The 20565-nt window shown below is 41.0% G+C and overlaps 2 protein-coding genes across 3 annotated transcripts in view; one reads left to right on the top strand and one right to left on the bottom strand.

Moving 5' to 3' along the window:
* Nucleotides 1–5208: 5208 nt before the first annotated feature.
* On the bottom strand, nucleotides 5209–8783 carry LOC101345642 (zinc finger and SCAN domain-containing protein 23-like). Its single transcript, XM_023735266.1, has 2 exons — nucleotides 7580–8783; nucleotides 5209–5364 (listed from the first exon to the last, which is right to left on the bottom strand). The coding sequence occupies exons 1-2, from the start codon at nucleotides 7976–7978 to the stop codon at nucleotides 5209–5211; spliced, it is 555 nt and encodes a 184-aa protein (XP_023591034.1). The 5' UTR covers nucleotides 7979–8783.
* Nucleotides 8784–10985: 2202 nt separating this feature from the next.
* Nucleotides 10986–20565, top strand: part of ZNF713 (zinc finger protein 713) — a 43557-nt gene continuing 33977 nt past the window's right edge. For both annotated transcript variants that reach the window (XM_004380796.3, XM_023735326.1), the window contains exon 1: nucleotides 10986–11142. The gene's annotated coding sequence lies outside the window, so the exon portion shown is untranslated. The remainder of the gene's footprint in view (nucleotides 11143–20565) is intronic.

Below are 20565 nucleotides of genomic sequence, written 5' to 3'. Positions count from 1 at the left end.
GTCATGGGGTTGTTAACCAATGTCATAAAACAATATGTGTACTACTGTTTCATGAGAAACTATTTGTTCTGTAAACCTTCACCTGAAGTACAATAAAAAAAGGGGGAAGGGGGAGAAACTAAATTGATTAAAGTCAGATCACCTTATAAATACATAAGAAAAAAACCGGAAAAAACTACAGAAATAAACCTTTGTCCACATCAATATGTGTGTATAGAATACAAATATATTTAAGAAAGCCCAAAATTAGGAAGATTAAATTGGAAAGATGGGGCAAACAAAAAATAATTAAAGTCAAAATACTAAGCAGAAAGATTTAAAAAATACATTCACTCCAATTATCAGAAAGAGTTAACTAATGATGGAGGCAGTAAATACTGAAGGGCTTTTTATGTAGAAGGTGATACTCTGCCATTTTTCAAGTCACATTAACCTAAAAAAGGAGCAGTAATGATTCTGATTAGCCATGGGCAGGAATTTTTAACACAAAAGGAGACACAGCATCCCGGATGTTGGCCTCCAACACTGGGATCTTTAAGAGCTGAAGAGACAGACAACTGCCACACAGAGTGTGACACCAACCTGTCCAACAGACAGGAGCTAAAACCAAGTAATTTCTCTAGAGCTCTTGCGGTTCTGTGACTCTTTATGAACAAAGAAGGGGTTGAGAAATGGGCAGAAACATGAGTGAGATTACGTATGTCCTGGGAAGAGGAAGAGGCCAGGGAGGCCAGGGTAAGGGAGGGGCCAGGAGGGCAATAGTAGGAGTAAGGCAAGGCAGGCTGTAGGTGAAAAACGCAGGGCCAATGGGAGATAGAGCAGTAAAAGAGATCTTTTGCTTAATCAAAGAGAGTACAACAGGCACCAGTGGAAACATTATGAATAGCAGCAGAACATTGTCTGATATAGTGCCGGAAGATGAGCCCCTCAGGTTGGAAGGCACTCAAATACGACTGGGGAAGAGCTGCCTTCTCAATAAAGAGTCGACATTAATGGATGGAGTCAAGCTTTCGGGACCTTCATTTCCTGAAGTGGCATGACTCAAATAAGAAGAAATAGCTGCAAACATCCATTACTAATTGGAACGTGGAATGTACGAAAGATGAATCTAGGAAAATTGGAAGTTGTCAAAAATTATATATATCCTAGGCATTAGTTAGCTGAAATGGACTGGTATTAGCCATTTTGAATCGGACAATCATATGGTATACTATGCCGGGAATGATAAATTGAAGAGGAACAGAGTCACATTCATTGTCAAAAAAGAACATTTCAAGATCTATTCTGAAGTACCACACTGTCGATGATAGGATAATATCCATATGTCTACAAGGAGTTAATACGACTATTACTCAAATTTATGCACTAATCACTAATGCCAAAGATTTTTACCAACTTCTGCAGTCTGAAACTGATCAAACATGCAATCGAGATGCATTGATAATTACTGGTGTTTGGAATGCAAAAGTTGGAAACAGAGAAGGATCAGTAGTTAGAAAATATTGCCTTGGTGATAGAAACGACATTGGAGATTGCATGACAGAACTTTGCAAGATCAAACATCTACTCATTGGAAATGCCTTTTTTCAACAACATAAACAGCAGCTATACATGTGGATTTTGCCAGACAGAATACACAGGAATCAAATTGACTACATCTGTGGAAAGAGATGATGGAGAAGCTTAATATCATAAGTCAGAACAAGGCCAAGGGCCAACTGTGGAACAGACTATCAATTGCTCATATGCAAGTTCAAGTGGAAGCTAAAGAAAATTAAAATGAGTCCACGAGAGCCAAAGTATGACCTTGAGTATACCCCACCAGAATTTAGAGACCAACTCGAGAATAGATTTGATGCACTGAACACTAATGACAAAAGACCAGACAAGTTGTGGGATGACATCAAGGACATCATATGTGAAAAAAGCAAAACGTCACTGAAAAGGAAGAAAAGAACAAAATGGATGTCAGAAAAGACTCTGAAACTTGCTCTTGGATGTAAAGTAGCTAAAGTGAATGAAAAAAATGATGAAGTAAAAGAGCTGAACAGAAGATTTCAAAGGGCAGCTTGAGAAGGCAAAGTATTATAGTGAAATGTGCAAAGAACCTAGATTTAGAAAACCATAAGGGAAGAACACGCTCAGCATTTCTCAAGCTGAAAGAACTGAAGAGAAAAATTCAAGCCTCGAGTTGCAATACTGAAGGATTTTATGGGTAAAATATTGAACAACGCAGGAAGCAGCAAAAGAAGATGGACCCAGAACACCCTTCTAACTCAGAACTGATACCACTCTTAAAGCCCACTTTTCAGACAAGGATTAGACAGGCCTATAAAACAAACGATAACACACGTGAGGAACATGCTTCTTAGTTCAAGCAAATATATGAGACCAAATGGGCAACTCCTGCTCAAAAGCAAGACAAAAAGGCAGGAAGGGACAGGAACTGGACGAATGGACCCAGGGAACCCGGGATGGAAAAGGGGAGAGTGCTATCACATTGTAAGGATTGCAACCGATGTCACAAAACAATATGTGTATAAATTTTTGAATGAGAAACTAGAGCTGTAAACTTTCACCTAAAGTACAATAAAATTAAAAAAAAAAAAAAAGAAGATGGAAGGAGTTAACGTGCCCAAAAGAATTGGTTGATATTCAATCATTTCAGGAAATGACTGAAATGATCAAGAACCAATGGTACTGAAGGAAGAAGTCCAAGAAGTCCAGGCTGTACTGAAGGCACTCGCGAAAAACAAGACTCCAGGAATTGATGGAATACCAACTGAGATGTTTCCACAAACATATGCAACACTGGAAGTGCTCACTTGTCTATGCCAAGAAATGTGGAAGACAGCTACATGGCCAGTTGACTGCAAGAGATCTATATTTGTGCCCATTCCAAAGAAAGGTGATCCAGCAGAATGCGGAAATTATTAAACAATATCATTCACAAGTAAAATTATGCTGAAGAGAATACAAAACCGGTTACAGCAGTACATTGACAGAGCACTGCTAGAAATTCAAGCTGGATTCAGAAGAGCACACAGAACAATGGATATCACTGCTGTTGTCAGATGGACCTTGGCTGAAAGCAGACAATACCAGAAAGATGTTTACCTGTGTTTTATTGACTATGCAAATGCATTCAACTGTGTGGATCATAACAAACTGTGGATAATGTTGCAAAGAATGGGAATTCCAGAATACTTAACTGTGTTCATGTGGAACCTGTACATAGACCAAGAGGCAGTCTTCCTAACAGAACAAGGGGACACTGTGTGGCTTAAAATCTGGAACGGCATGCGTCAGGGGTGTATCCTTTCACCATACTTATTCAATCTGTATGCTGAGCAAATAATCCGAGAAGCTGGATTTATGAAGAAGAATGTGACATCATGATTGGAGGAAGATTCACTAATGACCTGCGATATGCAAATGACACAACTTTGCTTGCTGAAAGTGAGGAGGACTTGAAGCACTTACTGATGAAGATCAAAGACTACAGCCTTCAGTATGGATTACACGTCAACATAAAGAAAACAAAAATCCTCACAACTGGACCAATAAGCAACATCATGATAAATGGAGAAAAGATTGCAGTTGTCAAGGATTTCACTTTACTTGGATCCACAATCAACACCCATGGGAGCAGCAGTCAAGAAATCAAACGATACACTGCATTGGGAAAATCTGCTACAAAAGACCTCTTTAAAGTATTAAAAAGCAAAGATGTCACCTTGAGGACTAAGGTGTGCCTGATCCGAGCCATGGTATTTTCAATTGCCTCATATGCATGTAAAAGCTGGACGATAAATAAGGAAGACAAAAGAACTGAAGCCTTTGAATTGTGTTGGCAAAGAATATGAAATAGACCATGGACTGCCAGAAGAATGAACAAATCTGTCTTGTAAGAAGTACAGCTAGAATGCTCCTTGGAAGGGAAGAAGGAGACACTTCATCTTACATACTCTGGACATGCCTCTGACTCCTGGCAACCCCATGCAAAATGGAATGAAACGCTGCCTGGTCTTTCACCACCCCAATGATTGGTTGCAGCTTGGACTATTATGATCCATAGGGTTTTCATTGGCTGATTTTTTTCAGAAGTAGATCATCAGGCCTTTCTTCCTAGTCTGTCTTTGTCTGGCAGGGAAACAAATCCAGGTCTCGCAACATGAAACGCAAGAATTCTACCACTGAACCACCAATACACCCAAAAGTGATGTATAAACCAAAAAAACCCATTGCTGACGAGTTGGTTCCGACTCACAGCAACCCTAAAGGACAGAGTAGAACTGCCCCATAGGGCTTCCAAGGAGCACCTGGTGGATTCAAACTGCCACCTTTTGGTTAGCCGCCATAGCTCTTATGCACTACACCACCAGGGTTTCCAAAAAGTGATGTGTAGTACATATTTATTTACTTTTAAATTAAGATTTAATACAAATATACATAAATATAATATGAAAATTTAATTTAATGTAAAAACAAAAAAATTTTCTAAAAATCATTTCTTAAAGTGTCTGGAAATTATTCTACAACCCTTAAGATAACAAGATTCTCATTAATTCCACCAAACATAAAGACATATGCACTTTTAAAGTATATGTGGGCTTCTGGGAAAGAACCTATTTATGAAGGGTTGTTCTTTTACCTAGAATGGGCTTTCTGGACAACCAAGCTTCTAGAAAGGATCCTCAATTAGGAAAATAAGATGGTTTTAAGGGAAGTTTCAAGTAAATCTGACATACAGAAACTACTGAATAGAAGGAAGGAAAAATAAAGATGTACGGAAATAAGGGTGTTAAGACGGGAAAAGAGGAAGAAAACTAATTCTAAAGAGGGGAAAAGAAAATCTCACTGGAGAAGTGATTGAGCTGGCGAAGCAGTCTGAAGAGTTTAAGAGTTATGGCTCAGCAGGATAATTTCTGCATGTTATTCAGCTTCTAAGAAAGGGCGTAAAGGAAGGTAGATAATCCTGGAGCCACCTAAACAGAGGAAATGGGTGATCAAGCGAGGTCTAAGAAGCACATGATAATCTGCATATGGGGACAGTGAACAAGTCATAACGTTAAAAGCCTTTCTCTGGAAAATTAGGTAGATGGTGGTTTCTCCAAGAGCAATCAGAAGAGGAAGGACATGATACCCACAAGAGAGGATATCATGATGCTAGCAAAGAGAATCTGCCTTTACCAGCCCAGAGGAATTTCATTCACCTCCTTCTTGCTGGACAGGGGGTGCTGGTAATTCATCCCGGAGCTGACCATCCATGGCAGTGAACCAGACAGTAGTGGACTCTTGTGCAGCTGCCAGAAGGGCCACCTCCTCCAGGATCTCTTCTTTTGTGGCTACAAAGGCTTTGACCTGGAGACAATTAGGTGAAGTTATAAAAAAGCCCCTCTTGGAAGGGAGCTAAAATTTTAAAGAAAGGTCGCAGCAAACAGCTATCAAGTTCATACAGGCAATCCTCATATTCACAATTTAATTTCCATGCAGTCCACACTTCAGTACATCTCAATCTGCCTTTCTACATCAAGTTTGGACTCTAATACATATGCTGAAAAATAACTATTTTCAATTGTTGCAGGTGGTGCCACCTGCAGGTCAACAATACAGTATTAGCAATTAACAGCTGCCCTAACAACACTGCTTCATTCATTCACTCATTTAACAAATACTTTCTAAAGTGATGTATTATTTTAGGCTCTGGGGATAAAGCAGTGACCAAAACAAACAATTCCTGCCCTTGTGGAGCTGACATTCTAGAAAGCAGAATGCAGTGTTTGCACTATAATTTGAATATTTTATTACATTTTGATTTTCTTTTTTTACTTTACAAAATGAGTAAAAATGGAAAAACAAAAATACTGATAGTGATAATAAAGATTTTAAAAAAAGAAAGAAAATCGTATGAAGAATGAAACTAGAGAATACTTGTTCTTATTCAGCTACTTCCTGGACTTTGACTGATTCTATGTTTAAATTAAACATTAGAGGAAAATTAAAGAATATACACAAAACACTGGAACATTCAAAGTGTACATCTAGAAGGCAAGGTTTAGTAAAGGAGGAAATGGGGAGATCTTCAAAATGATATCTCAAGAAACAGCATAAAATATATCCCACTGATTTTAACACATAGGTCCATAAGGCTGATTATTAAGAGGAAAATAAGGATTCATTCAACTTCCTCCTTACAATGCCCTTAATAAAACTGACAAGAACCCATAAGTCAACATCATATTCTACCCAATTAACTGCAAAACCAATCCCCTAAAAATTACCATCAGCATGTCCTTCTCAACACTAAAATAAATTTATCCACTAAATGTAAGTTGAAGTAAGATGAGAACTAGAATTTGAGGTAATAAATCTCTTTGGAACATTATTAATTTTGTTTACATTTAATGCTTGATTGGTTTTGATGTTTTTAATAATCATATATTTAAAAAACAAAACCAAACTCGTTGTGGTCAATTCACAGTGTCCCTACAGGACAAAGTAGAACTGCCCCATAGAGTTTCCCAGGAGCAGTCAGTGGATTTGAACTGCCAACCTTTTAGTTAGCAGCCGAGCTCTTAACCACTGTGCCACCAGGGCTCCAATATAGAATACAAAGAACTAAGGACTAAAAAGAAAACATCTTTATAGCATAATTAGGTATTGAAAATATTTCAGTAAGTAAGTATTAATCATAATTAATCACTGTGGTTGTTAGCTGCCGTCAAATCGACTCTGACTCACGGAGATCTCTCTGTACAACAGAACAAAACATTGCTGGTCCTGCACTATCTTCATGATCGTTGGTATGTCTAAATCCACTGTTGCAGCTATTGCAATCCACTGTTGCAATCCATCTCATCGAGGGTTTCCCTTGTTTTCATTGGCCGACAAAAAGGAGGGGCCAATGAAAAATTAATAATTATGACTGAATGATCAATTAATTATCATAACTAGGTATTTTTGCTTTCTGGGAATGGAGACCCTTTGTAATATGTTTTCAGGAACATATTGAGACAGCCTCAAACAGCGTTGCATTAAAAATCCTGTTTTCCTTTCCTACGGTTCCTCCCCCACAATTTGCATTAAAATCCTGCTTTCTTTGCTGGGAAGTTATATGGAAACTCCATTGCTACCTTGTAGTATGATTAAGAATGTTGCTGACATAACTTGTATGAACTCCCTATTTGCAAACCCCTTAAAAGTAACTTTTCTCGCTCTCGAAGAGCAGTCTTGGCTCTTGGTGCCCGCAGCTCTGACTGACTCCTTTTCCTTGTGCAAGGAACTAAAGGTGCCTTTCCTGCTCTCTCACCTTGGTCTCTCGTTTATTGGCCAATGTGAGTCATGCCGAGCAAGAACCTGGGGTTTCCACCGTGACTCAGTAACAACATTCTGTAAAAGAGCAGTAACTAAAGGACAAAAGGGAGTAAGGCAAAAGAAAGAAGAAATGGCCACAGGGAGTTCTAATGTCAGCCAAGTCCAGTGGAAACATGGTTCCCAGCCCTCCTTGCAGTTTGGATGTAGGACCTGCCTCCCTGCTACCATCCAAGGCAGCACCCACACCCACCTTTCCTCCTACCTGCTGTCCCGGGTCATCCAGCTCCCTCTCCAGATCCTCCAGCACAGTCACAGCCTCCTCCCCACTCTTGGGCCGCTGCTCTCGAACCCAAGCCCGCAGCTCCTCAGGCAGGATGCCCAGGAACTGCTCCAGCACCAGCAGCTCCAGAATCTGCACCTTGGTGTGGATCTCAGGCTGCAGCCACTGGTGACAAAGGTCTCTCAGCTGATTCAGGGCCTCCCGTGGCCCCTGGGTCTCCTCATAACAGAACTGTCGAAAGCGCTGGCGGAAGATCTCTGGGCCAAGAAGGCTGCTGTCCTGCAAACAGCATGCCTCGTCCCCAAAACCAGTTGCTCCCACCTCTGCGCCCTGCCCAGCCCCAGAGACCAGGGCAGAAGCACTTCTTTGAGCTGCAGTCATTGTCCAGGCTCCAAGGATCACCTCACATCAGGCAGGGCTTGGGCTGCTTAGGCACTGAGGAGGCCCTTCCCGGATCCCAGCAGAGGCCTCCTGACCTCCTCAGGAAGGTCTGGAGGTGTAAGAAAGAAGCTTGTTATTGCACAGCGGGAATGCCCAACGTTTTTAGAATGTGAAACCTATTTATATGTTTGATTTCAAAGAGCCTCCAACCCTCTAAATAAGGCCTGATTTCCATTAAGCCTTTAACTTTCTTCTGAGCCTTTTTGAAGCCTGAAATAACTTTGTTTCAACCAGCCCTGGAAAACACTGATGACGTTATTCTATTAAAAAAGGAAAGCAACACCGACAAGTTCAAGAATAGTATTCCATTTAAATGCAAACTTAAGGAATCAGATTTACGAAACAGGGCCACAAGAACATTATGAAATTGTTCAAGAGAAAAATTGCCAACTCTGCAATTCCTTCTGAGAGTCAGACATTAAAGCCCCTAACCAAAATTAAAGTTCAACTTAAAATGCATTTTAAAGGACCCAACACAAGAAGTGAGGTCATGGAGATGTTTATTAGGTGGCACGTGAGTGACTGAGCTGGGAAGGCTGGTGTGTTTAATGCCAATGGACAAAAATTGAGACTAAAGTGCTGTTAACAAAAGAACTCCAATCCTCTTGTCTGAATCCGCCGCCTAACTGTGACCTCCCGTGGTCTCGGACCCTCGGTGCAGGGCCTCCCGCAGTCCTCTGAGCCTCCTACACAGAGAGGGATTCAGACCCAAGCATCAAACGCAGGGGGCAGGCTCCGCAGCACTCTCAGCGCTCATGAGGGCACCTCTCAGCAGGGCCCCAGGGAGACCGCGAAGCCTTAAGGCCCTCCCCGGCCCTCAACGGGGGTTCCCGCACACGCTGGGGAGCCTCCTGGATTCTCGAATACTCGCAGGGCAGGAAGCCGCACGTCAAGGACGGCGCAGGCTAGCGAGCTCACCCGCCCGACACGGCCCCCGGCGCCAGCCCGCCCCTTAGCTGGGCGCGCGTGGGCAACCCAGGGCCGCAGCGAGCGCGGCGGCGTAAACGCTTCCGGGTCCGCAGGAAGCGGCGAAAGGGCGCCGCGGCAGGGTCTCCGTGTGCCCAGCCCTTCCGGTCGCCGTAGTTCCGGGCAAGGCCTGCCCAGCCCAAGGCCTCAGCCCTAGTTGGGACAGCCGCCTCGAGGAAATCCCCCACTACGGGGCCCTGGCTCTCGTGGCTGCGGGTTAACCCACCCCCCGCAGCCACCTCGCACCCTCTCAGGCGAGTGCTCGGGAACCACGACCCCGCAGACATCCTTGGGGACACTCCCAGCCGGGCTCCGACCTTGGTGATTATTCAGTCAGTTGTTCATTCATTCTTGCAAACATGAATTGAAGACTTAACATTTGTTAGAAATTGTGCCAGGTAAACAGGGCCCACCCTCTGACATACAAACACACCATGATACACAAAAGTGCCATGACAGGGGGGCGCAGCACAGAAGCCCTGAAGGCACTGGGAGGAGCCTTACCCAGCTCTGGTGGTCTGGGAAATTAGAATGCCCGAAGGCCTTCCCGGTTGCATCTGCCCTGAGTATTTATCATCTGTTGCCTTCCAGTGGTGGCTCCCTTGGATTCATCAAACATTCAGCAAACACTCCAGAGTGTGCTGGAACTAAGCACGTTCCTGGAGAAATAGGAAACCAGAGGCCGGGTCCTGGAGGGGCTCTAACTCAGCCGAGGAGACCAATGCAGTCAAACTGGCAACGCACTGTGATGACTGTTTGATAGAGGAGATGTAATGGAAGCAAAGGAGGAGAGCTTCATCGTCCCTTTGGTGGTGGTGGGGCGGTGGTCAAAGGAAGGCTTCCTGGAGAAAACAAACTTTATCAGGAGACTGGGTGTGATGAGGCAGAAAAGACAAAAAATTCAGATGAAGTAAACTACACATGCATACTTTTGGAACTCACATAGCTGCCTATTTTCAAGTTTAATGGAGGTGGCATGGGTATGAGCATGGGGGTGGTTGGAGGTGAGGCTGGACAAGCAGGAACCAGACCATTGACACACCGCAAGGATACATCCAGCTTCAGAACACTCCTCTCTCTCATCCACCTTCCTTTCTGGGAAAGCATTTTGTCTCTTCACCTGCCTGTCAGTTTCTCCTACTGTGGTGGCTTTCGTATTGCTTTGATGCTGGAATCTCTGCCACCAGTTGTCTGAGAAGTGCTGAAAGATAAGCCCCCTACGTTGGAAGGCACTTAAAATGAATCGTGGCTGCAACAACGGACCCGAGCATACCAACAGTCTTGAAGGTGGGCTAGGAAGGGCAACATTTAGTGCTGTTGTACATAAATTCGCCATGAGTCAGAGCCTACACCACTGCAACTAACAACAACAATCTGTTTGAAAAGATGTTTTCAGAGATGAAATATGGAAAATCTCATTACAGATATTATTAACAGATGAACTTTGCAACCAATTTTGATGATAGGGAACGCTAATTTTGAATTCCAATTTAGCAAAATGTTATCCCCACAAAAAGAATTCCATTCTTCCTAACAGTAGACCTGTATTTTAAAAAATATTGTGCTCAATTATTATTGTTATGATTACTACTGTATTTTAAATTTTGTCGATATAAATCTAGGGGAAGGGAGGAGAGCAGGACTAAGGAGAGCGATGGCTTGTGCCGTCGCCTTGGAGACAGAGCAGCTACACCGGCGTGGGAACCTGAAGTCCAACGTTTGTGATTGGCAGGGGTTAAGGGATGGGTCCGCAGGCGGCCCTCCGCGGCCCACACCGAACAGGTAATTCTGTGAGGGCTAGTGCTGGAGGCCGGGCCCCCCCGGGTTAGGGCGGCCCTTGTAAAGAGCCAGCCCAGGCGAACGGTGGGAGTTACAGACCGGACGATGCGGGTGGCAGCAGTCCCAGGCGCCCCCCTGGCGCATGCGTATCCGGGGTCCGAAGACAACACGGCGCGGTCGCCATCACGCGAAGGTTTCGTCAGAGCCGGCTTGGCGCCGGTGGTTGGTCCAGCCCCAGGGGCCGTCATTGGCTCGGGCCTCAGGTCCCTGGTCACCCATCTCAAGCTACGGTCCGGACAGGCGGCGACGGCTGCATCAGGGGGCGGAGCCGCCCGAGCGCCCTTTGTCTGAGGAGGCTGGTGAGTGCGGAGCGCCGAGCGGAGGCGCAGGGCGCAGGGGAGGGTATGCCAGCCAGAGGCTTCGCCCCGGGCCAGGCGGGCGTAGGGTGGGCGGCCCGGGGGTGGCCCGCGGCGGGAACGTTCCTGCGCTCGGTCCGAAGCCCCGCAGCGGCGGCTCTCAGCCTTCTCAGAGACTTTTCTGGCTCCTCAGCCTGTGTCCCGTCTGCATTTTGTGTCTTGCATGGGAAGGCCTTAACCATTTCAATGTTGTAAACATTTCCCTCTAGTTTCTTCTAATGATTCTGCAGCTTTAAAAAAACCTATGGGTGATGGAAAATTTGGGGAATGGATAAGGGTGATGGTTGAATAACATGATGAACATAATGTCACTGAACTGTACATGTGACGAATGTTGAAATGGCAAATGTTTTGTTATATATATGTTTACCACAATAAAAAAAAATCATGGAAACAAAAAAATTGGAAATTATTTTTGTGTACGGTGTGGATGATGTCACTTTTTGGAAAGTTTTTCCCCATCTCAAGATTATAAAAAAATTTACGTTTATTTTTTCCTAATACTTTTAAGAGGCTTTTATTTATACTTGAAACTTTCGTTTTTACATTTTTTGTGTTTTATTCAGTATTTTGTGGTAAGGTAAATTGAAGAATATACTGTTTTCCCCAGTTGTCCTGCCATCATCGATTGAATCTTTTTTCCACTGAATTGAAAGGACACTTTTATTACATTTTGCAGACTTGTATATATACTGTGATTTGTCTCCAGACATTTTTTTCCCCACTGCTCTGACTATTTCTGCACTTACGGTACCATTTTATTTTCATTTAAAGGATGTTTTAATATGTTGCAGAGCAAATCCTCCTTAATAATATCCTTTGATGCAATGATCTGTATCTTTTAACTTACTTTAAATTTAAAAGATATAGAAAAGTGCAAAAACAATCTTTCTAAAAGTCAGATTTGATCATGGCACTTAGTAGGTGATCAGTAGATAGTAAATGATGAGTTGAAAGTCACTCTATTGCTGAAAACTTTTACATGGCTCCCTAACACCCTTAGGGTAATGTTTTAGTTCATTAGCAGTGCCCTCAAGGTCTTGCACTTAATGCTTTAGCCTTATCAAACCACTCAAATAGGACACAAATCTCTCTGGAAAAAATTGGTACGTTTGATTATATCAAAATGTAAAATGTATGTACTTGAAAAGAACATAAAACTAAATATAAGTGAGAGACTTGAAGAAAATATTTGCAACGTGTGTAAGAGGTAAAGGATTAATGTCCATGATATATAAAGAGCTTCTGTTAATAATAACAACAAAATGGAAAAGTAGGCAAAAGATATGAACTGGCAGTTTATAGAAGAAATACAAGTGACCAATGTACAGAAAATATGCTCAGCTTCATAATTAACGATATTGAGGCAAATTAAGACAACTTTCCACCCATTAGATTGGCAAAATATTCATGATATAAAGTGTTGCAGAGATATTGTACCATGCCCAAAGATGTATGTACAAGGATGTTTATTGCAACATTGTTTGTAATTGTGAGAAATGAATACAGCTTAAATGTCCATTGCATTGTTGTGTGCCGTCCGTCCAGTTGATATCAACTCATAGCTACCCCATATGACAGGGTAGCACTGCCCCATAGAGTTTCCTAGGCTGAAATCTTTAGGGGAGCCCATTGCCAGGTCTTTTCTCCCACGGAGCAGCTAATGGTTAGTAGAGAAGTGCTTACCCATTGTGCCGGTGATATGTAAATATATTATGGTAATACAGTGGATTACTTTGCTGCTATTTAGTTGAATAAGATAGACCTGTATTTACAGACGGGAAAAATCTCTAAGACATTTAGTGAATAAAAGATGTTGCAGAAGAATATATATAATATGCTGTGGTCCTATTATGTTAAAATATATATGTTATTTATTATATACGCCCATAAATGCACATTAAAGGGACTGAACAGATACACACCAGTCAGTTGACAGCTGCCTCCAAGGAGGGAAGTGAGAGTGGAAGAGGAATTGAAGGGAACTCAAATTTTAGTCTCGTATTCTGTATACTCGTGTTTGTGTATAACTTGTGTAAAGATGTGTATAGTGTAATTTGTGTAAAGAAAAAAAAGACCAAAACTCTTTCCCTTTCTCTCTCTCTCTCACACATACACACACACACACACACACACACACACGCACACTTAGGAACTATAAAGAAAAAACTAATTTACAATGCAGAAAAATTTTAAATTAGCTCTTTAAAAAAATAGCAGAAATAAAGAAAAATGACGAAATGGGGAATATATTTGTGTATTTACGCTGTGCAAGGGAGTTGCTGGTTATTGTCCTAGATATGAAGAATTCCTATAAATCAATAAGAAAAAGACAATACAGTAGAAAAATGGACAGGTGACATGAAAAGGCAGTTTCAAAAAAAAAAAGCTAAAAACGTGAAAGATGTTTATCCTTCTTACATATAATTTATGAAATGCATATTAAAGCAGCAATTAAATACTTTTTTCATCTTTAAGATCCGTAAACATTTAAAAAGAATAATGCCTGACATTGGTTAATGGTCATTCTCATATATTGTTGATAAATACGTGAATTGATACAACCTTCCTGGAGGGCATTTGGCCTTCCGTTTGACCCAGCAATTCCACTTCCAGGAATTAAACCTAAGGAAATAGTCAGACAAACATGTATGTATAACAATGTTTGCTGTTGTCTAGAACAGCAAAAAAAAAAAAAAGAAATAATTTAAATGTCTGTTAATAATGGACTTGTTAAATAAATTTTGGGTATTGCATGCAATGGAATACCTTATAAAAATGAACATTTAGATTTTTGTTTTCTGTCATGAAGTGATATCAACAATATTATCAAGTTAAAAATAGGTGTCAAAAAAGAATATTAATATAGTAATGGCATATGCCATATGATAATGTGTATGTGTATGCATAAAAAAAGTCTGAACGGATATATCCCAAGAAAGGTAATTGTGGTTATCTCCGCATATTATAGGTGATTGTCTTTATCTTTTTTTGTATTTATTAAATTTTTTGTTTTAATATTTGTCAGAACGTAAAATGAAGGTGTTTCCAGGGTGGGGAGGGAGTATGGGAAAAGAGCACTCTGGATGCAGTATGAAGAAAATATTGGATAAAAATCAAGGAGGCCTCTTGATGGATGTGGCAGTAGTCAAGGTGAGAGATGAACGTGGCCTGAACCAAGGTAGTGAAAGTGATGGATGGACACCAGAAGCATGACTAAGTATTTGTATTAGTTTCCTATTGCTACTATAACCACAAACTTGGTAGTTTAAAACAACAAATTTATTTTCTCATAGTTCTGGAGGCCGGAAGTCAGAAATCAAGGTGTCAGCATGACCACACTCCCTCTGGAGGCTCCTGGGAAGAATCTGTTCCTTGCACTTTCAGCTTCTGGTGGCTGTCAATATTCCTTGGTTTGTAGCTGTATCACTCCAGTCCCTGCCTCCTTCACATGCCTTCTCTTCTGTATGTGTCTGATCTCTCTCTGCCTGTCTATAACAAAGACACATGCAATTGGATTTAGGGCCCACCTGGATAATCCAAAATAATTTCCCCACGTCAAGATCTTTAACTTAACCACAACTGCAAAGACCCTTTTCCTTATAAGGTAACATTTATAGGTTCCAGAGATTACCTGATATCTTTGAGTGGCCATTATTCAGTTTACTACAGTATTTAAGTGAGTAGATATACCAGGACTTGACATTTGATTGGATTGTGGGGCTAAGGAAGAAAGAGGTCAAGATGGCATTCAGGTTTCAGACTTGATGGTGCTGTTCACTGAGATAGGGAATGTGTTAGGTGAGTAAGAATAATATCTAACATGTATAAATACTACTTACTGTGTGCTAGCTTGGAAACTGTGGTGGCATAGTCGTTAAGCGCTGTGGCTGCTAACCAAAAGGTCAGCAGTTCGAATCCACCATGCACTCCTTGGAAACCCTATGGGGCCGTTCTTCTCTGTCCTATAGGGTTGCTATGAGTTGGAATTGACTCGATGGCAACAGGTTTGGTTTTTTTGTTGTTGTTGTTTTCTGTGCTAGTTACTGTTGTATATGTTTTACAAATACGATCTTCTTTAACCCTTACAACAAACCTTTTTATTTCTATTTATAGATGGGGACAGCATAGAGAGGTTGAGTAACTTATCTAACCGAGCTCACACAGATGGTGAGTCTTGGAGCTATATTCAAACCCAGTCAGTTGGCTGCAGAGTCAGTGTTCTGATCTACTTTACTGTATTGCAAATTTATGAGAAGAGTCTTGAGAGAGAATGAGTTTTAGCTTGAGAAGTCTGAGGATACCTGTGTAGGGATGCCCAGTAGAGTAGTTGAGTGTATATGTGAGTATGTAGCTTAGAAAAGATGATAGTGAAGCTATTGCAGTGGGTGAAAACACCTGAGAATAAATAGCGTAAAAATAGAAGAGAGTGAATACAAACACTAACAAATGTACCTAACTGTATTACAAATGAATAACTTACACATGCTGAAGGAGATGGGGAAGAAAAGAACTAACCTTTGGGAAATAGTATCTTGGCTAAATACTGTAAGGCTAAATCAGAACTGAACAAATAAGTAAATGTATTGTAGATAATGGGAGCCAACAGTGTTTCACTGTTGGAGGAAGAAGTTACCAATAAGGAAAGCAGGAAAACTCAAATAAACCCTGTAGTTTTGGATTATAATCCGCGGTATAAGTATGAACTCATGGTTTTTTAAATAGAGAAATATAGACATATATGGGGAAAAAAATACATATATATGTATATGTGTGTATGTATATATACATACATATGTATGTATATGTGTGTATGTATATATACATACATATATATGTATATATGTATACAAACGTACGTATACGAGAGAATATAAAACCTGTCTGCTGAGAGGACCTAGGAGCAGTGATACCGCAGTAGCAATGACCACACCTATCTTTCAGGTATTGGTTTCTCAACACCATTCTCCAGTAGAAGAAACTAAGGCTCCTTGGAGAAGTGTTTGATTCTAGGGCTGGGACAGGGAAAATACAAGAAGAGCCTGGAACATCTTGCAGTGCCTAGAAGTGAGAAAGTACTCAAAAAAAAAAAAAAGGATCGGGGCTTATCGAAATAACACAGGAGCCTCCTAGTGGCCAAAGCTTGAACAATTTGCACGATAAAATAAAGATAGTATTGTATTTTCACTTCTAGAATAAAGTACATATCCATAAGTCCATATTGATATAAATAAGTAAAGAAACGGAGAATAAAGAATATTTTTTCATTACAGAAAAATTCCAATTAATAAAGTAGTAGGGAAGAGGAAATTAGAAAGTTACCATTAGGCAAACACCACTGTCTTAGTTATCAGGTGCTACTATGACAAAAATACCACAAGTGGATGGTTTTAACAAACAGAAGTTTATTCTCTCACAGTTTACGAGGCTAGAAGTCCAAATTCAGGGTGCCAGCTCCAGGGGAAGGCTTTCTTTCTCTGTCAGCTCTGGGGAAGATCCTTGTCATCTGTCTTCCCTTGGGTGGGTCTAGGAGCTTCTCAGCACAGGGACCCCGGGTCCAAAGGATGGGCTGCACTCTCAATGCTTCTTTCTTGGTAGTATGAGGTCCCTCTCCTCTCTGCTCACTTCTCTCTGACTCAAGATACAACCTAATCCTTTAGATTGTGTCTTGCCTCATTAACATAACTGCCTCTAATCCTGCCTCATTAACATCATAGAGGTTCATATTTACAACACATAGGATAAATACATCAGATCACAAATAATGGAGGACAGCCACGCAATACTGGGAATTATGGCCTAGCCAAGTTGACACACATTTTTGGGGGACACAATTTAATATATAACAACCACATTAATAATTGATGCAGACAAGATTCACCAGTGGATGCTAAAATTGTGGGCAAAAGTTTGAGAAACACGATATTTGCATAGTTCAAAATACCCTCCCCCAAGATATTTATTAACTACAAAGGGAAAGTTAGTAACTTTACAGTGGAGAAACCCGATAAACACCACTTTAACCAAGTGATAAAGGTTAATATCACTGTTAGTAAGACGTATTGACATCATAAACCCCTTAATATGGTGCATGGGAAAAACACAGGATCATTTCTGTGGTATTGCCAAAAATGCAAAACTTCATTCCAATCAATGGAAAACATTAGGCAAACCCAAACTGAGGCACATTCTACAAAATAACTCTTCAAAAGTATCAAGGTCATGAAAGACAGAAGGATTGAGGAACTGTTACAGATTGGAGGAGACTAACGAAAAATAACGACTAAATGCAATGTGGGATCCTAGATAGGATCCTAGAAGAGAGAGAGAATATTAGTGGGGAAACTGGTGAAGTTTGAATAATTTGCATTAATAGTATTGTAGTAATGTTAATTTCCTGGTTTTGATAACTGTACCATGGTTATATAAGACGTTAACATAGGACAAGCTGAGTGACTAGTATTTAGGAACTTTGTACTACTTTTTCGATTTCCTATAAGTCTAAAATTAGTTCAAAATAAAAAATTAAAAAATTTAAAAAATCAAAGTGCAAATACCAGAACCTTTTTATTTAGCACATATTTATTGAGTACCTACTGTGTCTACTACCCATCTGTCAGTTTGTCATACTGTGGTAGCTTATGTGTTGCTACGATGCTGGAAGCTATACCACCAGTATTGCAAGTACAGCAAGGTCACCTGCAGTGGACAGGTTTCAGTGGAGCTTCTAGACTAAGGCAGACTAGGAAGAAAGGTCTGGTGCTGTAATTCTGAAAATTAGTCAGTGAAAACCCTAGGGATCACAACGGAATATTGTCTGATATAATGCTGAAGGATGAGTCCCTTAGGTTGTAAGGCACTCAGATACACAGTGGCTGCAACAACAGCCTCAAGCATACCAAGGATCGTGAAGATGGCGCGGGAGCTGGCAATGTTTCATTCTCTTGTATGTGGGGTTGCCATGATTCCGAGTGGACCTAAATCAGAGCCTACTGGACAGCAATTAACAACAGCAACAACCTACTATGTGCCAGGCACTGAGCCAAGCATTGAAAATAGAAGGGTGAACAAAACAGATCAGGCTCCTGCCTTCATGGAACCCACACAATATTAAAGGATAAAGATAGATGACTGAACAAATAATTACAATGATAAAAAGGGAATGAGGGACCTCACCTTTCTATGGTGTCAGAATCTTTCCTGATTTAAGCTGAGACCTGAAGGATGAGTAGGTGTTATGGGGGAAGAGGGAGGGAGTTACCACGTGGCACATTTAAGGACCTGAAAGCAAGACAGCGTGAATGGAGCATCCAAAGCAAACAGCAGAGTGAACTGAGAGAGCAGGAAGCAGGTCATAGGATTCTTTTTTTTTTTTAAGTTTAAATTTTCCATACGTGCCGTTTCTTTTTCTTTTTTTTAATTGTGGTCAAAATATACATAACAAATCATATGTCAACTCAACAACTTCTGCATAACATTCTTACATTACATCAGTTACATTAACATTGTACAACCTTTCTTGCTATTCTTTTCCACATCATTCCACCAACATTAACATAAACTCAATGCCCCCTAAGCAAAAACTCCCCTTTCTCCCCTCCATTCCACCCCTGATAACCACTGATAGTCCTTGGTTTCTGCATATTTGCTTATTCCATAAAAGTGAGATCATACACTATTTGTTCTTTTGCGACTCACTTATTTTGCTTAGCATAATGTTTTCAAGGTTCATCCATGTTGTGGCATATATCAGGACGTCATTTCTCTTTATGGCTGAGTAGTATTCCATTATGTGTATATACTACGTTTTGTTTATCCATTCATCTATTGATGGACACTTGGGTTGTTTCCACCTTTTGGCTATTGTGAAAAGTACTGCAGTGAACATTGGTGTACAGTTTTCTGTTTGTATTCCTGACTTGACTTTTTTTTTTTTTCCCAAGAGTTGCCATTCTGTCACTTTTTTTTTTTTTTAATTGTGTTTTAGGTGAAAGTTTACAGCTCAAGCCAATTTCTTACACAAAAATTTATACACGTATTGTTTTGTGATCCTAGTTGCAATCTCTATAATGTGACAGCATGCTCCTCCCTTCCACCCCAGGTTTCCCATGTCCGTTTAACCAGCTCCTGTCCCTTTCTGCCTTCTCATCCAGCGTCCGGACAGCAGCTGCCCATTTAGTCCATGTATTTACTTGAACTAAGAAGCACACTCTTCAGGAGTGTTATTTTATGTTTTATAGTCCAGTCTAATCTTTGTTTGAAGAGTTGGGTTTGGGAATGGTTTTAGTTCTGGGTTAACAGAGAATCCAGGGGCCATGTCTTCTGGGGTTCCTCCAGTCTCAGTCAGACCATTAAGTCTGGCCTTTTTACGTAAATTTGAGTTCTGCACCACACTTTTCTCCTGCTGCATCATGGACTCTGTTGTGTTCCCTGTCAGGGTGGTCATTGGCGGTAGCCAGGCACCATCTAGTTCTGGTCTCAGGCTGAGGGAGTCTCTGATTTATGTGGACCTTTTGTCTCTTGGGCTAGTATTTTCCTTGTGTCCTTGGTATTCATTCTCCTTTGCTCCAGGTGGGTTGGGACCAATTGATTCATCTTAGATGGCTGCTCACAAGCTTTTAAGACCCCAGATGCAACTCGTCAAAGTGGAATGCAGCACTTTTTCTTAATAAACTTTGTTATGCCAGTTGACCTAGATGTCCCCCGAAACCATGGTCCCCAGGACCCTTCCCTTGCTACTCTATCCCTCAAAGTGTTCGGTTGTGTTCAGGAAACGTCTTAGCTTTTGGTTTAGTTCATTTGTGCTGACTTCCCCTGTATTGTGTGTTGTCCTTCCCTTTACCTAATTCTTGTCTACTATGTAGTTAGTGAATTCCCCTCTCCCTCCCTCTCCACCCTCATAACCATCAAAGAATGTTTTCTTCTGTGTTTAAACCTTTTGAGTTTTTATAATAGTGGTCTCATACAATTTTTGTCCTTTCGCAACTGACTAATTTCCCTCAGCATAATGCCCTCCAGATTTATCCATGTTGTGAGATGTTTCGAGGATTCATCATTGGTCTTTATTGTTGTGTAGTATTCCGTTGTGTGAATATACCATAATTTGTTTATCCATTCATCTGTTGTTGGGCACCTAGGTTGTTTCCATCTTTTTGCTATTGTGAACAATGCTGCAATGAACATGGGCGTGCATATATGTATTCATGCGACGGCTCTTATTTCTCTAGGATATATTCCAAGGAATGGGATTGCTGGATCATATGGTACTTCAATGTCTAGCTTTTTAAGGAAGCACAAAATCAATTTCCAAAGTGGTTGTACCATTTTACATTCCCACCAGCAGTGTATAAGTGTTCCAGTCTCTCC

The sequence above is a fragment of the Trichechus manatus genome, unplaced genomic scaffold (assembly GCF_000243295.1).
Source record: "Trichechus manatus latirostris isolate Lorelei unplaced genomic scaffold, TriManLat1.0 scaffold00077, whole genome shotgun sequence".
Classification (NCBI taxonomy): Eukaryota; Metazoa; Chordata; class Mammalia; order Sirenia; family Trichechidae; genus Trichechus; species Trichechus manatus.
Note: the sequence above shows the minus strand (reverse complement) of the source record. Positions and strands in the feature narration are given on the sequence as shown.